Source organism: Pleurodeles waltl, chromosome 7 (assembly GCF_031143425.1).
Source record: "Pleurodeles waltl isolate 20211129_DDA chromosome 7, aPleWal1.hap1.20221129, whole genome shotgun sequence".
In the NCBI taxonomy this organism is placed as follows: domain Eukaryota; kingdom Metazoa; phylum Chordata; class Amphibia; order Caudata; family Salamandridae; genus Pleurodeles; species Pleurodeles waltl.
Window position 1 is genome coordinate 174,688,819 of NC_090446.1, and position 13,948 is coordinate 174,702,766.

The following is a 13,948-nucleotide window of genomic DNA, read 5'->3' on the forward strand; positions in this document are numbered from 1 at the left end:
CAAAACTTAGCATCAGCAAAGGCAAAAAGTGAGGGGGTAACCATGCCAAGGAGGCATTTCCTTACAATATGCTACTGGTCAACTCTTATAATATTGTTTTTAAAGCCACTTATTCTGCCATAATGAAAGCATTGCAGAAGGATATAGAGCAAGGTTTGAGCAGACTTAATGGTAGCTATGTGATTGTATGGATTGGGGATTTTAATGCAAAACATTGCCAAGTGTCTCCAGCTATGTCGTTTGGCCTGTTGAACACCAAAGGTGAGTTTATTGCACACTTAGGCCATTGCTCACATGGAGATGAATTCAGTTTGTTATTACGGAGGCAAAACGTGATGTTTGCATTTGACTCTTTAAACAGTGGCCCAGTTGTTACTTCCACTTTTCGTTGCATGGCCGTTTGTTTGATTTTAGTTTAAATACAGTCTCAGGACATGAGGTGGAAAATATGTGTTACTAGATTCCCTTCTGAGTGATCACAGGCTCACAGTTGTCTGGATAAGTAATGCTTTTTTTTGTTTTGTTACAAAGCAACAGGTGACGACCCACCTGACTCACCTGATACGATTGACACACTCAACTAATAAGGCGATATCCTGAGCTGGGCAAGAGATAACAATACTTTCTTATCAAACCTAATGGCCACAACTCATTGTGATTTTTTTTTTTTTCTTCAATGCCAACAGGAGATGAAGGGGGGAGGGCTTCAAATAATCTGCAGTTTTGATTGAATCTGCTGTATTGCACTGGAAATGCTCACTATCACAAATAGTACACATGACAATGAATGTGTGAGATGGTTTGACTGGACCTGTACCAACACCCACAACCAGTTATTGTCAACCATTAAAGTAGTGCCAGGAGGCCCAGAAAGGGTCTCCATCTGTGGAAAGATGTATAAGAAGGCCTTACTAGCCTGGAAAAGGTACATAAACAAGAGCAGTTTAATGAAACTGGGCTTGATAATATGCATGGCCGGCTTTAGGACTGGTGGCACCGCGTGCGACAGTCTATTGTGGTGCCTCCCCCACCCCATGACCACCTCCTCGGTTTCACTCCCTACCACCCGGCAAATGTGCCCCTCATCGCTACATCGCTGCCCTTTCACATGTATTCATGTGTTTTAAAGCACTTGTAAAGGCTGGCTGGCAGCTAGTCACATAAAACATATGGGCATATTTAAGAGCCCCTAGCGCTACTCTAACGCCACATTAGTGTAATTTTTTACACTAATGTGGCGTTAGAAGGCCAAAAACATTGTGCCATATTTACAAAATGGCGCAATGCATGCATTGCATCACTTTGTATCCCTTTGCGCTACATTATGCCTGTGCCAGTCATAATGTATGTAAAGGTGGCATTCCCCCGTTAGGGAGGGCCAAAACAAATGGTGCAAAGCAATCTAACAGATTTCTTTGCATCATTTTTTCCGGCACTTTTAAAGCCTACTCCGCACAGGCGTTAAAATGAGGCGTCTGTTGGATACAGTAGGCCTCTGGATGCTTTACAGGATTAGAATCAAAAAATTTTACGCTAATCCTGCAAAGCGCTGGACTAGTGTAAAAGAATTCTGACAATAGTCCCCTAACTAATGGCATGTTGCGCTGTATTTTAAATATGATGCACACAAGGTTTCGTTACGGGGGTGCTAAAGGGCGCAAGAAAAGTGGCGCAGCACTGTGTGCAGTGCCACTTTTATCAAATATGCCCCATAGGGCAGTGGTTTTTTGTAAATAAAAAGGTGCTGTTGCCCAATGCCGCCCTCTTAAACAAGCCGCTGCTGCAATTAAATGAGTGAACAAGTAATACTGACGCTAGTCCCCTAACTACCCCCATGGTGCGCTGTATTTTAAACATGACGCACACATGGTGGCGTGTGGGGGGGGTGCTAAAGGGCACAGGAAAAGTGGCACAGCACTGTGTGCAGTGCAACGTTTTTCAAATATGCCCCAAGGGGCAGTGCTTAGTTTGGAAATAAAAAGGTGCAGTGCCCAAAGCCCTCCTCTTAAACACGCTGCTGCTTCAATTAAATGTGTGAACACGGAATACAGAAGCAGCATAATCCTGAAACAATCTTGGGCCCCTTCAATCCATATACAGGCACCTCCTGCCCCTGCAGCTCACTCTTGCGGATTTCTGCTTTTTCCCATTGTAACACTTTAATGTTTTTCTCTTCCTCCGTCTTTCCCATATGTGTCTTTTTCTTGCAGTAAATGCTTGAGGTAGAAAAATAAGCGCTGGCGCTCAAAAATAAGTGCCGGTGTTGCACACCGGAAACAAGTACAAATTAAGCACTGCCATAGGGGCATATTTAAGAGCCCATAATGCCATTCTAACGCCACATTAGTGTCATTTTTTCTTGTACATTAATGTGGCTTTAGAAGGCCAAAAACGCTGCGCCATATTTACAAAGTCGTGCCATGCATGCAAGATTGATTGATGATGATGATAATGAGGTAACATACTCTGCTGATATTTGCAATGTTTGACTCTGAATGCTTTCACAAGCTACTATTGTGTGACTAATGAAGGTTTAAGATGGGCTCCAGTGGGTCAGTGTAGGCAGCTGGCTTTTTATGTAGTGTACCAAAATGAGGTACACTATGTAGAAAGTCTAAACGATCCTTACTGGCTTCCAGACCTTAAATTAATAATCTCCAATGCTCTCTTAGGGGCAGTATGGGCAAGCTGTTTAGGCTTATCAGAGGACAGTGTTAAACATTTGTTGTACACATAGTCAAATGATACACATACTCTAGACCAAGTTAGAAAAAACATAGATATTAATTTAGACACCATGATCTTTGGGATCAGGTTAGTACTGTTTGAGTTAGCAATATTTAAAAATACAGAAAATACAGCTGTCAGATTTAAGGTACGAGCCTCGAATGCCGTAATGTTGTCCTATGGGAGAAACGTACACAACATAGGGTTACTTGCAAACGGGCTACAGGACCGTTCTTCTGTACTTAAGATAAGTAGGGGTTAAAGGTCTAAAAAAGCACAAACAGTTCTAGTTTACTTGCGATGGTGTGTCTGGGTGAGGAGCTTCTTTCCGCATTGGTAGCCTCGACCGTTACACACTCAAGTTAAGGGGGAAAAGTACTTGTAAGAAAAGGCTGCAAAGGGGGACTTGGGATGACTAGTCCTGTAGAACCCAAAGGGGAGGGGGCTCTGCTTCTGAGGGTCTCAGGTCCACATATACACTGTTGGTTTCAGTGGACCCGGGGTGTGGGGCTTGGGTGCGTAGGTGTGTTGTCCGATGGGTTGGCATGCTTGAGGCTCTCACAGTTCTTGGTGCACCTGCAGAAGAGGGAAAAGAAACCCAGCAAGATGACTTCTGGTGAAGTGCTGGCCTCTCTCCCTCTCCCTCCCTTGACGTGCAGGGATGTTTTGGTGTTCGGACATTACACACACAAGAATTGGTGCTTGCAACAAGCTCTGGTACCCTGGGTATTGGTGCAGGGAGCCCCTGGGGTGGCTTGGCGTCTTGAAGACTGGATGGATGGATTGACTGAGCTGGCCTCCTGGACACTCAGTTACCTTCTCCTGGACTGCTGCTGCATCTGTGGACACAGTGGTCAACAGATCGTTGAACCAGATGGTGTGGTTGGTGCCTGCAGGGAAGTGGCTCCTCCACTTCAAGAGCGAAACTGGCTGGTTGGCAAAGTGTTGGCAGCACGCCAAGGCTCTTGGAGGATGCACAGCTGCAGGACGAGTCAAGTCTTTGCAGTTGTTGGGACAGGAACAGGCAGATAGGGTTTGGCGCCAAGTCCACAGTTCTCACCCAGGTTGGCTCTTCTTTGTCCTTCCTCTTCTTGTAGTCAGACAAATCTAAGTTACTGGTGTCACTTCTCTATCAGTATTGCCATTCCTAATATTATCTTCCTCTATTCCTTGCCTATCCTCATTTTGCTGTGTCTTTCTTCTCTTTCTTTCCTTTCACTCTGTCTTAAATCCTTCATTCCTCCCCACCCCCATCTGCCTCTGCACTAACTACTTTGCTTGTATAGCCACCAATTCCACCACCCTGCAGGACCAGTCTGACTGCCTCCCTCAACCAGTTACTCATCCCTTTCATTCTTCTAGCTCCTTATTTCCCACCTTTCCTACTTCTCGTCCCTCCAGCTTTCTGTGCTACTGTTTGTCACACCTTTTTTTTTTCTTTTTCTTTTTTTTGCTCTAGACTTTTTTGATGCACTGTTTAATATTGTTGGCACTTATTGATAACTTTCCATTTCCGTTTTTTTTTTCATTTAAATAGCTGATCGCAATGTGGTTTTGCAGTTACCATTGCCTTTGTATTTTTCACAAAAGTGAAAATGCGAAGTCTTTTGTACACCTGACCTTTTCTGAAATATGTATAGCTCAAGCTCCTAACAAGATGTATAATAAATTAAAAGGAAAATAATAAACCAGCCCTACAAGAACATTCCCCATAATCTTACAAATATAGCACATCACCAATGCCACATTAATTAAAACTAGAACCCCTTTTTTCTAATTTTTAATCAACCCAGAGGTAGAAACAATATTGAAAATAATGCTACCTGAAAATTGTAATCCTAAACAAACAGCATCCATCTCTAAGCAAGTAAATATATAAATTATTAAAAGTGGGTAGTGCTGTCCTACAGATGCCTTGTATCTGTCCTGTACTTTCTCTCATCTTAAGATAGCTATATCAAATGAAGCTACCAGTAGTCTACAGCTTTACAAACATGATCTCTTCTTGACTTAGGTCAAAGCACCAACTGTTCACAGCTGTTGCCTATTAATACATTTATTTAAATAATCTTTATGATTAACAACTGCAAAAGCTGATTGTAGGAAATATGCCCTTTCTGCAGGATCACCCTAGATTTTTCACCTTTTGCTGGACCCTATACTTTGGCTGGCTTTAGAACTTTTTGCACTTTACCCCTGCTAACCAGGGATAAAGGGCCTGTCCCCACCCCCTTTCAATATGGTGAAATAGGCATACACCTAATTGGCCAATTTAACCTACCTATAAATCCTTAATATGGTACCTGGGGCCTGTAAGTTAAATGTCACAACTGGACTGCAGCATCCATTGTGCTCCCTCTACAGTGACAGTGAAACACAAAGGCAGGCCTATCGTTTGTAGCCTGGCTGTTGCAGTTTTAAACAACAAATTAAATTAATAAAAATAGCCCCTTTTGACAGGTCAAAAGCTTCCTTTTAAATATTAAATGTAAAGGCAGCTCCCTTCCTTTGCCATCTCCCCACCCCACACACAAACAGACGCACACTCACACCCAGACACACTCGCAGTGGACCTCTTTTTTTAAATTGCAGAGTCAAATTTTGCTGGAGTGTCAAATCCCGTCTGGTCTACCGGGGACATGTAACACTTGGGGCGCATGTCAAAGGGCAGAAACAGGATGCCAAAACAATTCTTGTGTCTTCACTGTCTGGTTGCTGGAAAATTGTGCTCTCTTCTACCAAAATTCAATTTCAAGATCCATTGTGAGTACAGTGACTGCCCGAAACTTGGTTTTAGTGTCAGATGTGGGAGGACACTAGGATTACCATTGTACACTTCAGGGGCACACATCCAGCCTTTAAAGCCCAAGTTTAATGTTGTGGGAGAGTTCCTTCATTTTAAAAATGTCTAAAATAGGTAGGTTGGACTGTCCTTTTCACTTCATGCTTCTTGGCCCTATTCCAGCTTAAAACTTTAGAAAATCATCTCTCTGGTTACCCTTATTGTATTCTTGTTGTTTTGTAAATTAAATGTTACTGTTTTTCTAATTGATTTGGGGATTTTTATTGTTTTGCATTTCAACTTATTTTGGAGGTACATGAATATTTTACACTTTGCCTCTAGATTGAGCCAGTCTGCTGTCTGCCTTAGATGCAAGGGGGTTGAGCTCAGGTTTATCTTTTGATCTTGACACCCTGACAAGGGTTGTGGTTGGTATTTGAGGTGTGTAGTCATTCACTCCAAATAATGATCCAGTTTCATAAACTTATGTATTGAATTCTAAAATCCATCTGCTCAAATACTGTATCCTAAAAAACTTTCTTTTGGTAATTCCACAAACGCATTTCATACATCCCGATGCATCTTGCACCCAAACACTGTGCTGAACCACAAAAACCTTCTTAGTCATCCGAACATGTGACCAGTATATTCTAAAAAAAATTGCTCTGTGCTCTGTATAGACTATCAAATGTAACTGAGAAAATGCTGTGGCAATGTACCTCACACTTGGTCTTATAGGCTTTCCATTGACTTTAATAACACAACAGTTGAATCTAAACAATGTGTATTTAAAGGCAACAATTGCTTTCCATTTTTTTATCTTGTAAAAAATATCACCATAGAGAAATAAGTTATACTGCAGCTCCGTATAACTTATAAACCCGTAAGTCATCTCTTCAGAGTTACAATCCTCCACAATGCCCATGAGGCACTTTTAAATCAGTGCATCAGGACTTGAATTAATCCCTGTGTGGTATGATATGTGAACTTGAGTTGTCTGAAATACTTTCTGAAATCATCCTACTAATGGAATAAAATAATTGGTTTGGTTCCTCGTGTCTTTTTTTTCTCTTTATTATCAAGTCAACTAAACAAATTCCCTGTGCAGAGCTTGGTCCTAGTATAAAAAAGTACTTGCCACGACCCAGCTTTTAGTATTAATTTTAACTTGTGTGGTCGTTCCAGAGTTTGAGCTGCTTTATAGCCCCCGGTTTAGTGACTAGTAGCAGAAGAGGTCAAGATCTAATAGAGCGTCTGTGGAGACAAGCAATTATGGTCAAGAGCCTTAAACTTGGAGACAGCTCATCAAACGAGCATTGGCAGTGCCAGCGGGTCATGCTTACTTTTACACACAAGCAGTCCGATTGGCATTGCCAGTGTTCGTTAAAAGTAATCTTCAGTGTTTGTCAAGATGGATGTTGTTATCTTGCACATTTCAACTGCAGTTTTTCTAGTGACCGCTAGTTTGCAGCGAAAGACAGCAATCGTGTGTTTAACCACTTCGCTGCCAGGCCTTGTCCCTATCCTGTTTTTCTGGCTGTTTGGGTTAGTTTGCGCTTAGGCTGTCATAACTTTTTGTCCACATAAGCTATCCACACCAAATTTGCAGCATTTTTTCCAACATCGTAGGGATTGTAAAGGTACCCAGAGTTTATGGATTTCCCTGCAGGAGACCAAGAAATTCGCCAAAATACAGCTCAATTTTGGTTTTATTCAGAAAAATTGAAAAAAGGGCTGCAGAAGAAAGTGTTGTTTTTTTTTCTCCCTGTAAATGGCATCTACAAAGGGTTTGCGGTGTTAAAATTACCATCTTCCTAGCTTTCAGGAACTGGCAGACTTGAATAAAAAAAAACACATTTTGCAACACAATTTTGGCATTTTACTGGGACATACCCCAATCTTTACTATTATTTTTTTTGTGCTTTCAGCCTCCTTCCAGTTAGTGACAGAAATGATTGTGAAACCAAGCTAAACATTTCTGGAAAGTCGACCAAATTCTGAATTCAGCCATGGGTCATTTAGGTAGATCATGCAAGGTTTTCCTATGGAAAAAAACAACTGAAATAAAACAAAAAAATTAAATTGAGCTGAAGAAAAACAGCCATTTCTGTCCACGTTTTCTTCGCTAACATTTTCCTACTATGGCAGATTTTTTAAAGCAATATACCGTTACGTCTGTTAGACTCTTCTGGTTGCAGGGATATACAAGGCTTGTAGGTTCATCAAGAACCATAAGTACCAAGAGCCAATAAATGAGCTGCACAGTGCAATGGGTTTTCATTGTATTGTGTTTTCACCAGGTATCCACTAAGTCATTTGGTAAACTATAAACAGTGCAAAATAGGAATCAAAGAAACATTTGTATTTAAAAAATGGGCACAAGATAAGGTGTTGAGAAGCAGTGGTTATTTGCACATCTCTGAATTCGGGGGTCCCCATACTAGCATGTGAATAACAGGGCATTTCTTAAATACAGTTCGTTCTTTGGAAGGAAAAAATGTAAAGAAAGACAATCGGTGATAACACCTGTTCTTCTATTCTGTTCTCCCAAGTCATCCGGTGAAAATGGTACCTCACTTGTGTTGGTAGGCCTAGTGCCTGCGACAGGAAACGCCCCAAAAAGCAACATGGACACATCAAATTTCTACTTTGAAAAGTGATGTGTTTATAGAAGGTGCCTAGCTGTGGATTTTGGCCTCTTGCTCATCCATCACTTAGGGAAACCTAGCAAACCTGAGCATTTCTGAAAACTAGACACCTAGAGTTACCCAGGATGGGGCAACTTGTGGTGCTTTCACCAGGCTCTGTTACCCAGAATCCTATGCAAACCTCAAACCTTGGCAAAAAAAAACACTTTTTTTCTCACATTTCGGTGATGCAAAGTTCTGGAATCTGAGGGGAGCCACAAACTTCCTTCTACCCACCATTCCTCTACATCTCCTGATAAAAATGGTACCTCAATTGTGTGGGTAGGCCTTGTGCCCGCGACAAGAAATGCCCCAAAACACTACATGGTCAAAATTATCAATAGCAAAATTACCCGTTTTTGCGGGGGGATGTACCTGCGTTTTTGGTCCTGGGCTCAGCAGCCATCTAGGGAAACGTACCAAACCCAGACATTTCTGAAAACTAGACACCTGATGGAGTACAGTGAGGTGTGACTTGCGTGGATCCCCCAGTGTTTTCTTACCCCAAATCCTCAGCAGACCTCAAATTTAGCTAAAATAATCAATTTTTCCCACATTTCTGTGTGGGATCACTGCACCAACACAAATTTCCCACCACCCAATGTTCCCCCTCAGTCGTGGCCCTCACTTGTGTAGGTGGGCCAAATGCCTGTGACAGGGAAGAGCCAGAACCATATAGAAAGTGAGGGGGAACCAAAGTGGGTCCAAAAGGGCAGTTTGGGGAAAAAAAACGTTTTTAGGTTGACAAGTGAGGCAGACTTTTGATCGGTATAGATGCAACAATGCTGGGTGGCAGGAATTTTGTGGATTCCTGCTGATTCCTGAAGGTTCCATCACAAAAATGTGGGCAAAATGTGTGATTTCAAGCAAGGTTTGCAGGGTGTTGTGAGTAAGAAAATGGTGCAGTGGTCATGTGAAGCACACCACCCTGGACTCACCCAGATGTTTAGTTTTCATATGTGTCTAGGACTCGTAGATTTTTCTAGATGACAACCCTCACCATTCCAAGGGGGGTGATTTTTAGAGTTAGTCCAGCTCTTATGGCCCAAATGTAAAATCAAAACCCAAAATAATCAAATGTCCTCTTGCTTGCCTTTGGGATAAGACCTCTTAGTGTGTGGGTGGGGGAGAGCTAGCCGACAGACTGTTACCCCCTTCAGGTGGAGTGGGGACAAAACTATGCCCCTACTGGTTGGTAGCCACCACATCACAATTTTTTTTATTTTTTTTTATTCCCTGGCATCTAGTAGGCTTTCTGCCCCCCCAACCAGGAGGAGGATGTGGATTGGGGGCAATTGCCCCATCTGCCCACTGATGGGCAGAACAGTGCTGTCCCCATTTATTTGAGGTGGGGGTATGGCCATACTCCCACACTCTATTTAAAAAAAAATAAAAAAAATCCCTGGTGTCTAGTGGGCTTTCTTCCTCCCTTGGGGGCAGATGGGCCTTACAAAAATAGGGGGGCAGAAATGGCCAACAGTAATGTGCCCCCATGGGGAGCGACCCTTGCCAAGAGGCTATCCACCCCCCCCCCCCAAACAAAACAAAAAAAACACACACATCCCTCCTACCCCAATCCCTGGTGCCTAAGTTGTTTCTGCTCCCCTTAGGGGCAGATGGGCCTAATAGAAATACATAGAAATGGCCTACAATAATTTGCCCCCACGGGGAACGGCCCTTGCCCAAGGGGCTGCACCACTTATGTAAAATAGTAAAGAAAAAAAACCTTTCCTAAGGGGTTGCTCCCCATCTGTTAAAAAAAAAAAAAAAAGAAAAGAAAATGTGCACAAAAGATCCCCAGTGCCTAGTGGTTTCTGCAGATTGACCTCATTAAAATAGACCTTAAAAAAAATGCCCCCCCCCCCCCCCACCAGGGGAGCGACTCTTGCGTGATATTGGGGTGAAAAAAAAAAAGTCCCTGGTGTCTAGTGGTTTCTGCCCCCCTCGAGGGTAGATTGGCCTAATAAAAATAGGCCAATCTACCCCCAAGGGGGGGCAGAAATGGCCTAAATACATTTTACCCCCAGGGGAGCGACTCTTGCCTAAGGGGACGCTCACCACCTGTTAAAAAAAAAAAAAAAAAAAAAAAAACATTTAAAAAAGTTCCCTCGTGCCTTGGGGGTAGATCGGTCTAATTGTAAACAAACTCCCAGGTGTCTAGTGGGCATTCATGCAGCACAATCGCTATGCCATGCTGCAGGAATGCTCAGAGAGACAAAAAAGGAAAAGCCTTTATTTTCCTTTCATGCCCCTCCGATCTTCCCCACCCCTCGTTCGGAAGAGAAACAAAAGCATTTCTCTTCCGATTGTGCTGATGGGGGTGACCTCACTGGAAATCAGGGGGTAACAGTCTGCCGTCTAGCACTCCCCCATAGGCCGGGTGCAGGACGAGCTGGTTATGTCCTCGGCACACAAGCGCCGTAGACGAGCACATAACTAGCTCATCGCATGTACCCAAGGGGTTGAAGGTGGCTCGGTTTGTAGTGTAGCTTTTTGATGCAAGATTAATGGCTGATCTGTCGACGGCGATACCAATAAACTCCAGCAGGCAGCTCCAAAATAGAAAGGGGGTGGGAGGGAGTCAACAAATAAGAGCAAGACAAAGGAAATTGGCATGAAAGCCATCATATCTTGAGCAAGAATTGGCTCTGTGAAATCAGTTGTACAATACTCTCTCCCGGTCAAATAGTTGGTGCTGTCACCAGTGAAACCACAAAAATGAACAATTGTTTCTTTTTCTGGCACCTCAGAATCTTCTATGCTTGTTAGACTTTCAGGTGGTTCTAATAGAATTCACAGACCAGCCCTCTCAGATAACGTTGGGATGTTTACCTCAAACTAGCTTGATCCTTTGACTTTAATATTGCAGACATTAATACTGTAATATCCTGGCTGCAACATTTCTTTTGCAGATACTTAGTCTGTGAAAGCTTTCTAGGTCTTTGCTTGCTCTTGTACCAAGTGATTCCTTGGTACCATCTGTTCAGGACCAAGATTATTTGGGTCCTCCGTATTTCTCGTTGCAAAAATGCAAATTGGGGTCTGATGCCTTGGAATAATACATCCCCTCCAGAGATCCGTTTGACCTAATGGTGCATGTTCTAATGCAATTGGTTCTGCTCAGCCTTCCATCATTATGCAGGGACGTTTTAAGGCATGTGCAGAGTGGGCATATGGCCAGGGCCTCCACCTTCCAAGCCGCACCCCCCAACCCCGAGAAAGTGAATTGTCGTTCTTTGTCATTTCTATTTTTCTAGATCAACCGGTTTCCTTCCCTCAGACTAACTCTGTCAGACTCGATCTCTTTCTACCTAGAGCCATCTTAAGGTTTTTTGGGGGCCCATCCAAGACCAATTTAGGCTGCTTTCATGTAACTCATTTTCTAAAAACGTAATATATGATTCAGGATCGTTTGGCTTTGTGTTTGCTGTATCAGAAGAAAATGGGTAAAAATTTCAATATAGTTGCTAAAAGGGAGCCTTAAAATTGCCATGCCTGGTGCCTCAAAAATCTTAGATGGCACTGTCCTCACATGGTTGATAAAATGAGTACCATCAAGTTGAGTAATAATAAACATTGATTATTTCAACACCGAGTTTTCCAAAGGGTGATCCTGCGCTTTATAAATGCACATTAAGTTAGGGTAATTTTTAACTAACATACTGCACGGAAAGGTCTCTTGCAGCATCACAAGCGTTTAACTAGTTTAGAACAGGATTGATGAGGTAGTTGAACCTGTTACAAGTAAATAACTGTGTGATCATCTTCAATCCTAGTATCTCATTTGCAAGTTTGTTGCTCGTATGTAAGCTGCTGAAAGTTCTACTTCACAGGAGTATGGTGATGTAACCGGCTGAAATGACTAGTAGTTTTTCCATAGATGCAGTATTTCCTTGTGTCCTGTTCACCAGCTGTCTCTTTCCTCTTCTTTCCCAGGTCTTCACCTTTCCACTTCGGAGCACTTCTTCCGTTCGAGTGATGTGCACGATATGCTGATGCTGTTCGGTATCCTTTCGGCAGGTGGTTTTCTTGCTTTTGGGCTTGGCTTCTCGGAGTTCCTCCTGGTTTCCAAGACCTCCAGTCTCACACTCTCTATTGCTGGGATTTTTAAGGTAGGATGATTTTCACATTTGCTTAATACAACTGTTATTACACAACTGCTCACATTTTGGAGATTTGATGCTGCTTGACAGTGTACTAATGGAATACCAACAGTCCATATTTTGTAGGTTTGCCTGTAGGGTAGATTAGGTACAGCTGTAGTACAGGTTTTTTGAAACCCGAAGGTTTATGGCCAAAGCTCCGATTTTAAGTAGCCTTTGGTTAATAGATGTGTGAGTAAAGTTTTTCAGATATTAAAATTGTAGAAGCAACCATAAGACCTGGAAAAGGATGTATACAGCATAAAAAAATCGGAAATGCAACACACAAAGGTTGTCGACTGATGGCGGTATAGTGCTTTGGTGAAGTAAGTTGGCTTTTACCGGCTATCTGCAGCATTGCTAAATTGTATCTGGGATGCCCCATTCATGGGTCATCCTCTCAGTAGGAGAAATATAGCTATATTATGAATGTCTCTGGGATTCCCTCAAGAAAGGTAACAAGAATTATCAAGTGGTATTGGTGGAGGGAGGGGGGAGTCCGATATTGTGTGAATGAAATAGGCAGGGGAGTAGGATGGAGGATCCAGTTTTGTTTAGCCCAGGTGGGTGGTGGGATCCTGGAGGCTCCTTGTCCGTTACAGAAAAGATGCTTCTTAAGAAGACATGGAAGATCCAGCCTGTTGCTATTGACTGGAGGATATCCTCAAGGGGCAAGGCTGTGCCTGAGAAATGGTTGACAGACAAAGCAAAGATCTTCTAATAAATCTTGATGAGGGTGAATATGGATGCCTGAATAGCTATGTTTGACAAACTGTTGTGCTTGTGATATCAGCTCACATTTCCCTTCTTCACTTACAGGAGCTGTGCATATTGTTGTTGGCCGCGCGTCTGATGGGTGATAAGATGAGTCCGCTGAACTGGCTTGGTTTTGGGGTCTGTGTGTCTGGAATAGCTCTTCATGTGTCGCTGAAGGTCATACATTCCAAAGGTAATGACAAAGATTTGACCTGTTCATCTCCTACGATTCCTATGTGCAGTTAGCTTTCACCTCTGGTTTGAGAATTGTCAAGAAACACAGCACTGCCAGTGCAGAGTCTAAACCACTACTATTTTGAATCCTTTCAGTAATGCGTGCTTTCAAACAGTGAAAACAGTAATCGTTGGATGGTGTGGCGTGTCATAAACTTGGGGTACTTGTATAGTAGAATATATTGTCTACGTTTTCATGTCATCATGAACAGGTTCATAATTTCTTTTCGCAAGACTAAGCATCAGGCACCTTTAAAAAAATCAGTTAGAAAAATTAGATCAACATTTTTATATGTGGAACCTGATTAAAGGAGTCCGTTCTTTAATGTTTTGTATTGTCCTTTGGCAAGACTACTTTGCACACAGTGATTCTAGACCGTTAAAGTAAGAACCTGGAGTTGTAGTTTGCTTACGGTGCAATTGTTTCTTTAGACTGCAGCATCCGTTTATGGCAGTCTGAGGTTGTTTTTTTGTTGACTGCTGCTTTTGTCTGTGATTTATGTTTTATGGTAAGGGGGCAGGCTTCTACGGACAAATCCCAGAAAATGTTTCTTCAAGCTCTGCAGCAATTTGATGGCAATATTTAGGATGATGGGCTCTCTTTGCCTTTAACATCAGCC

The 13,948-nt window shown here is 42.6% G+C and overlaps 1 protein-coding gene across 4 annotated transcripts in view; it reads left to right on the forward strand.

The window, feature by feature from the left end:
- The window catches only part of SLC35C2 (solute carrier family 35 member C2), a 128,895-nt gene that overhangs the window by 94,802 nt on the left and 20,145 nt on the right, over nt 1-13,948 (forward strand). For all 4 annotated transcript variants that reach the window (XM_069243492.1, XM_069243489.1, XM_069243491.1 and 1 more), the window contains 2 exons: nt 12,133-12,308; nt 13,158-13,287. In XM_069243492.1, the coding sequence (XP_069099593.1) occupies nt 12,133-12,308; nt 13,158-13,287 (306 nt within the window). The remainder of the gene's footprint in view (nt 1-12,132; nt 12,309-13,157; nt 13,288-13,948) is intronic.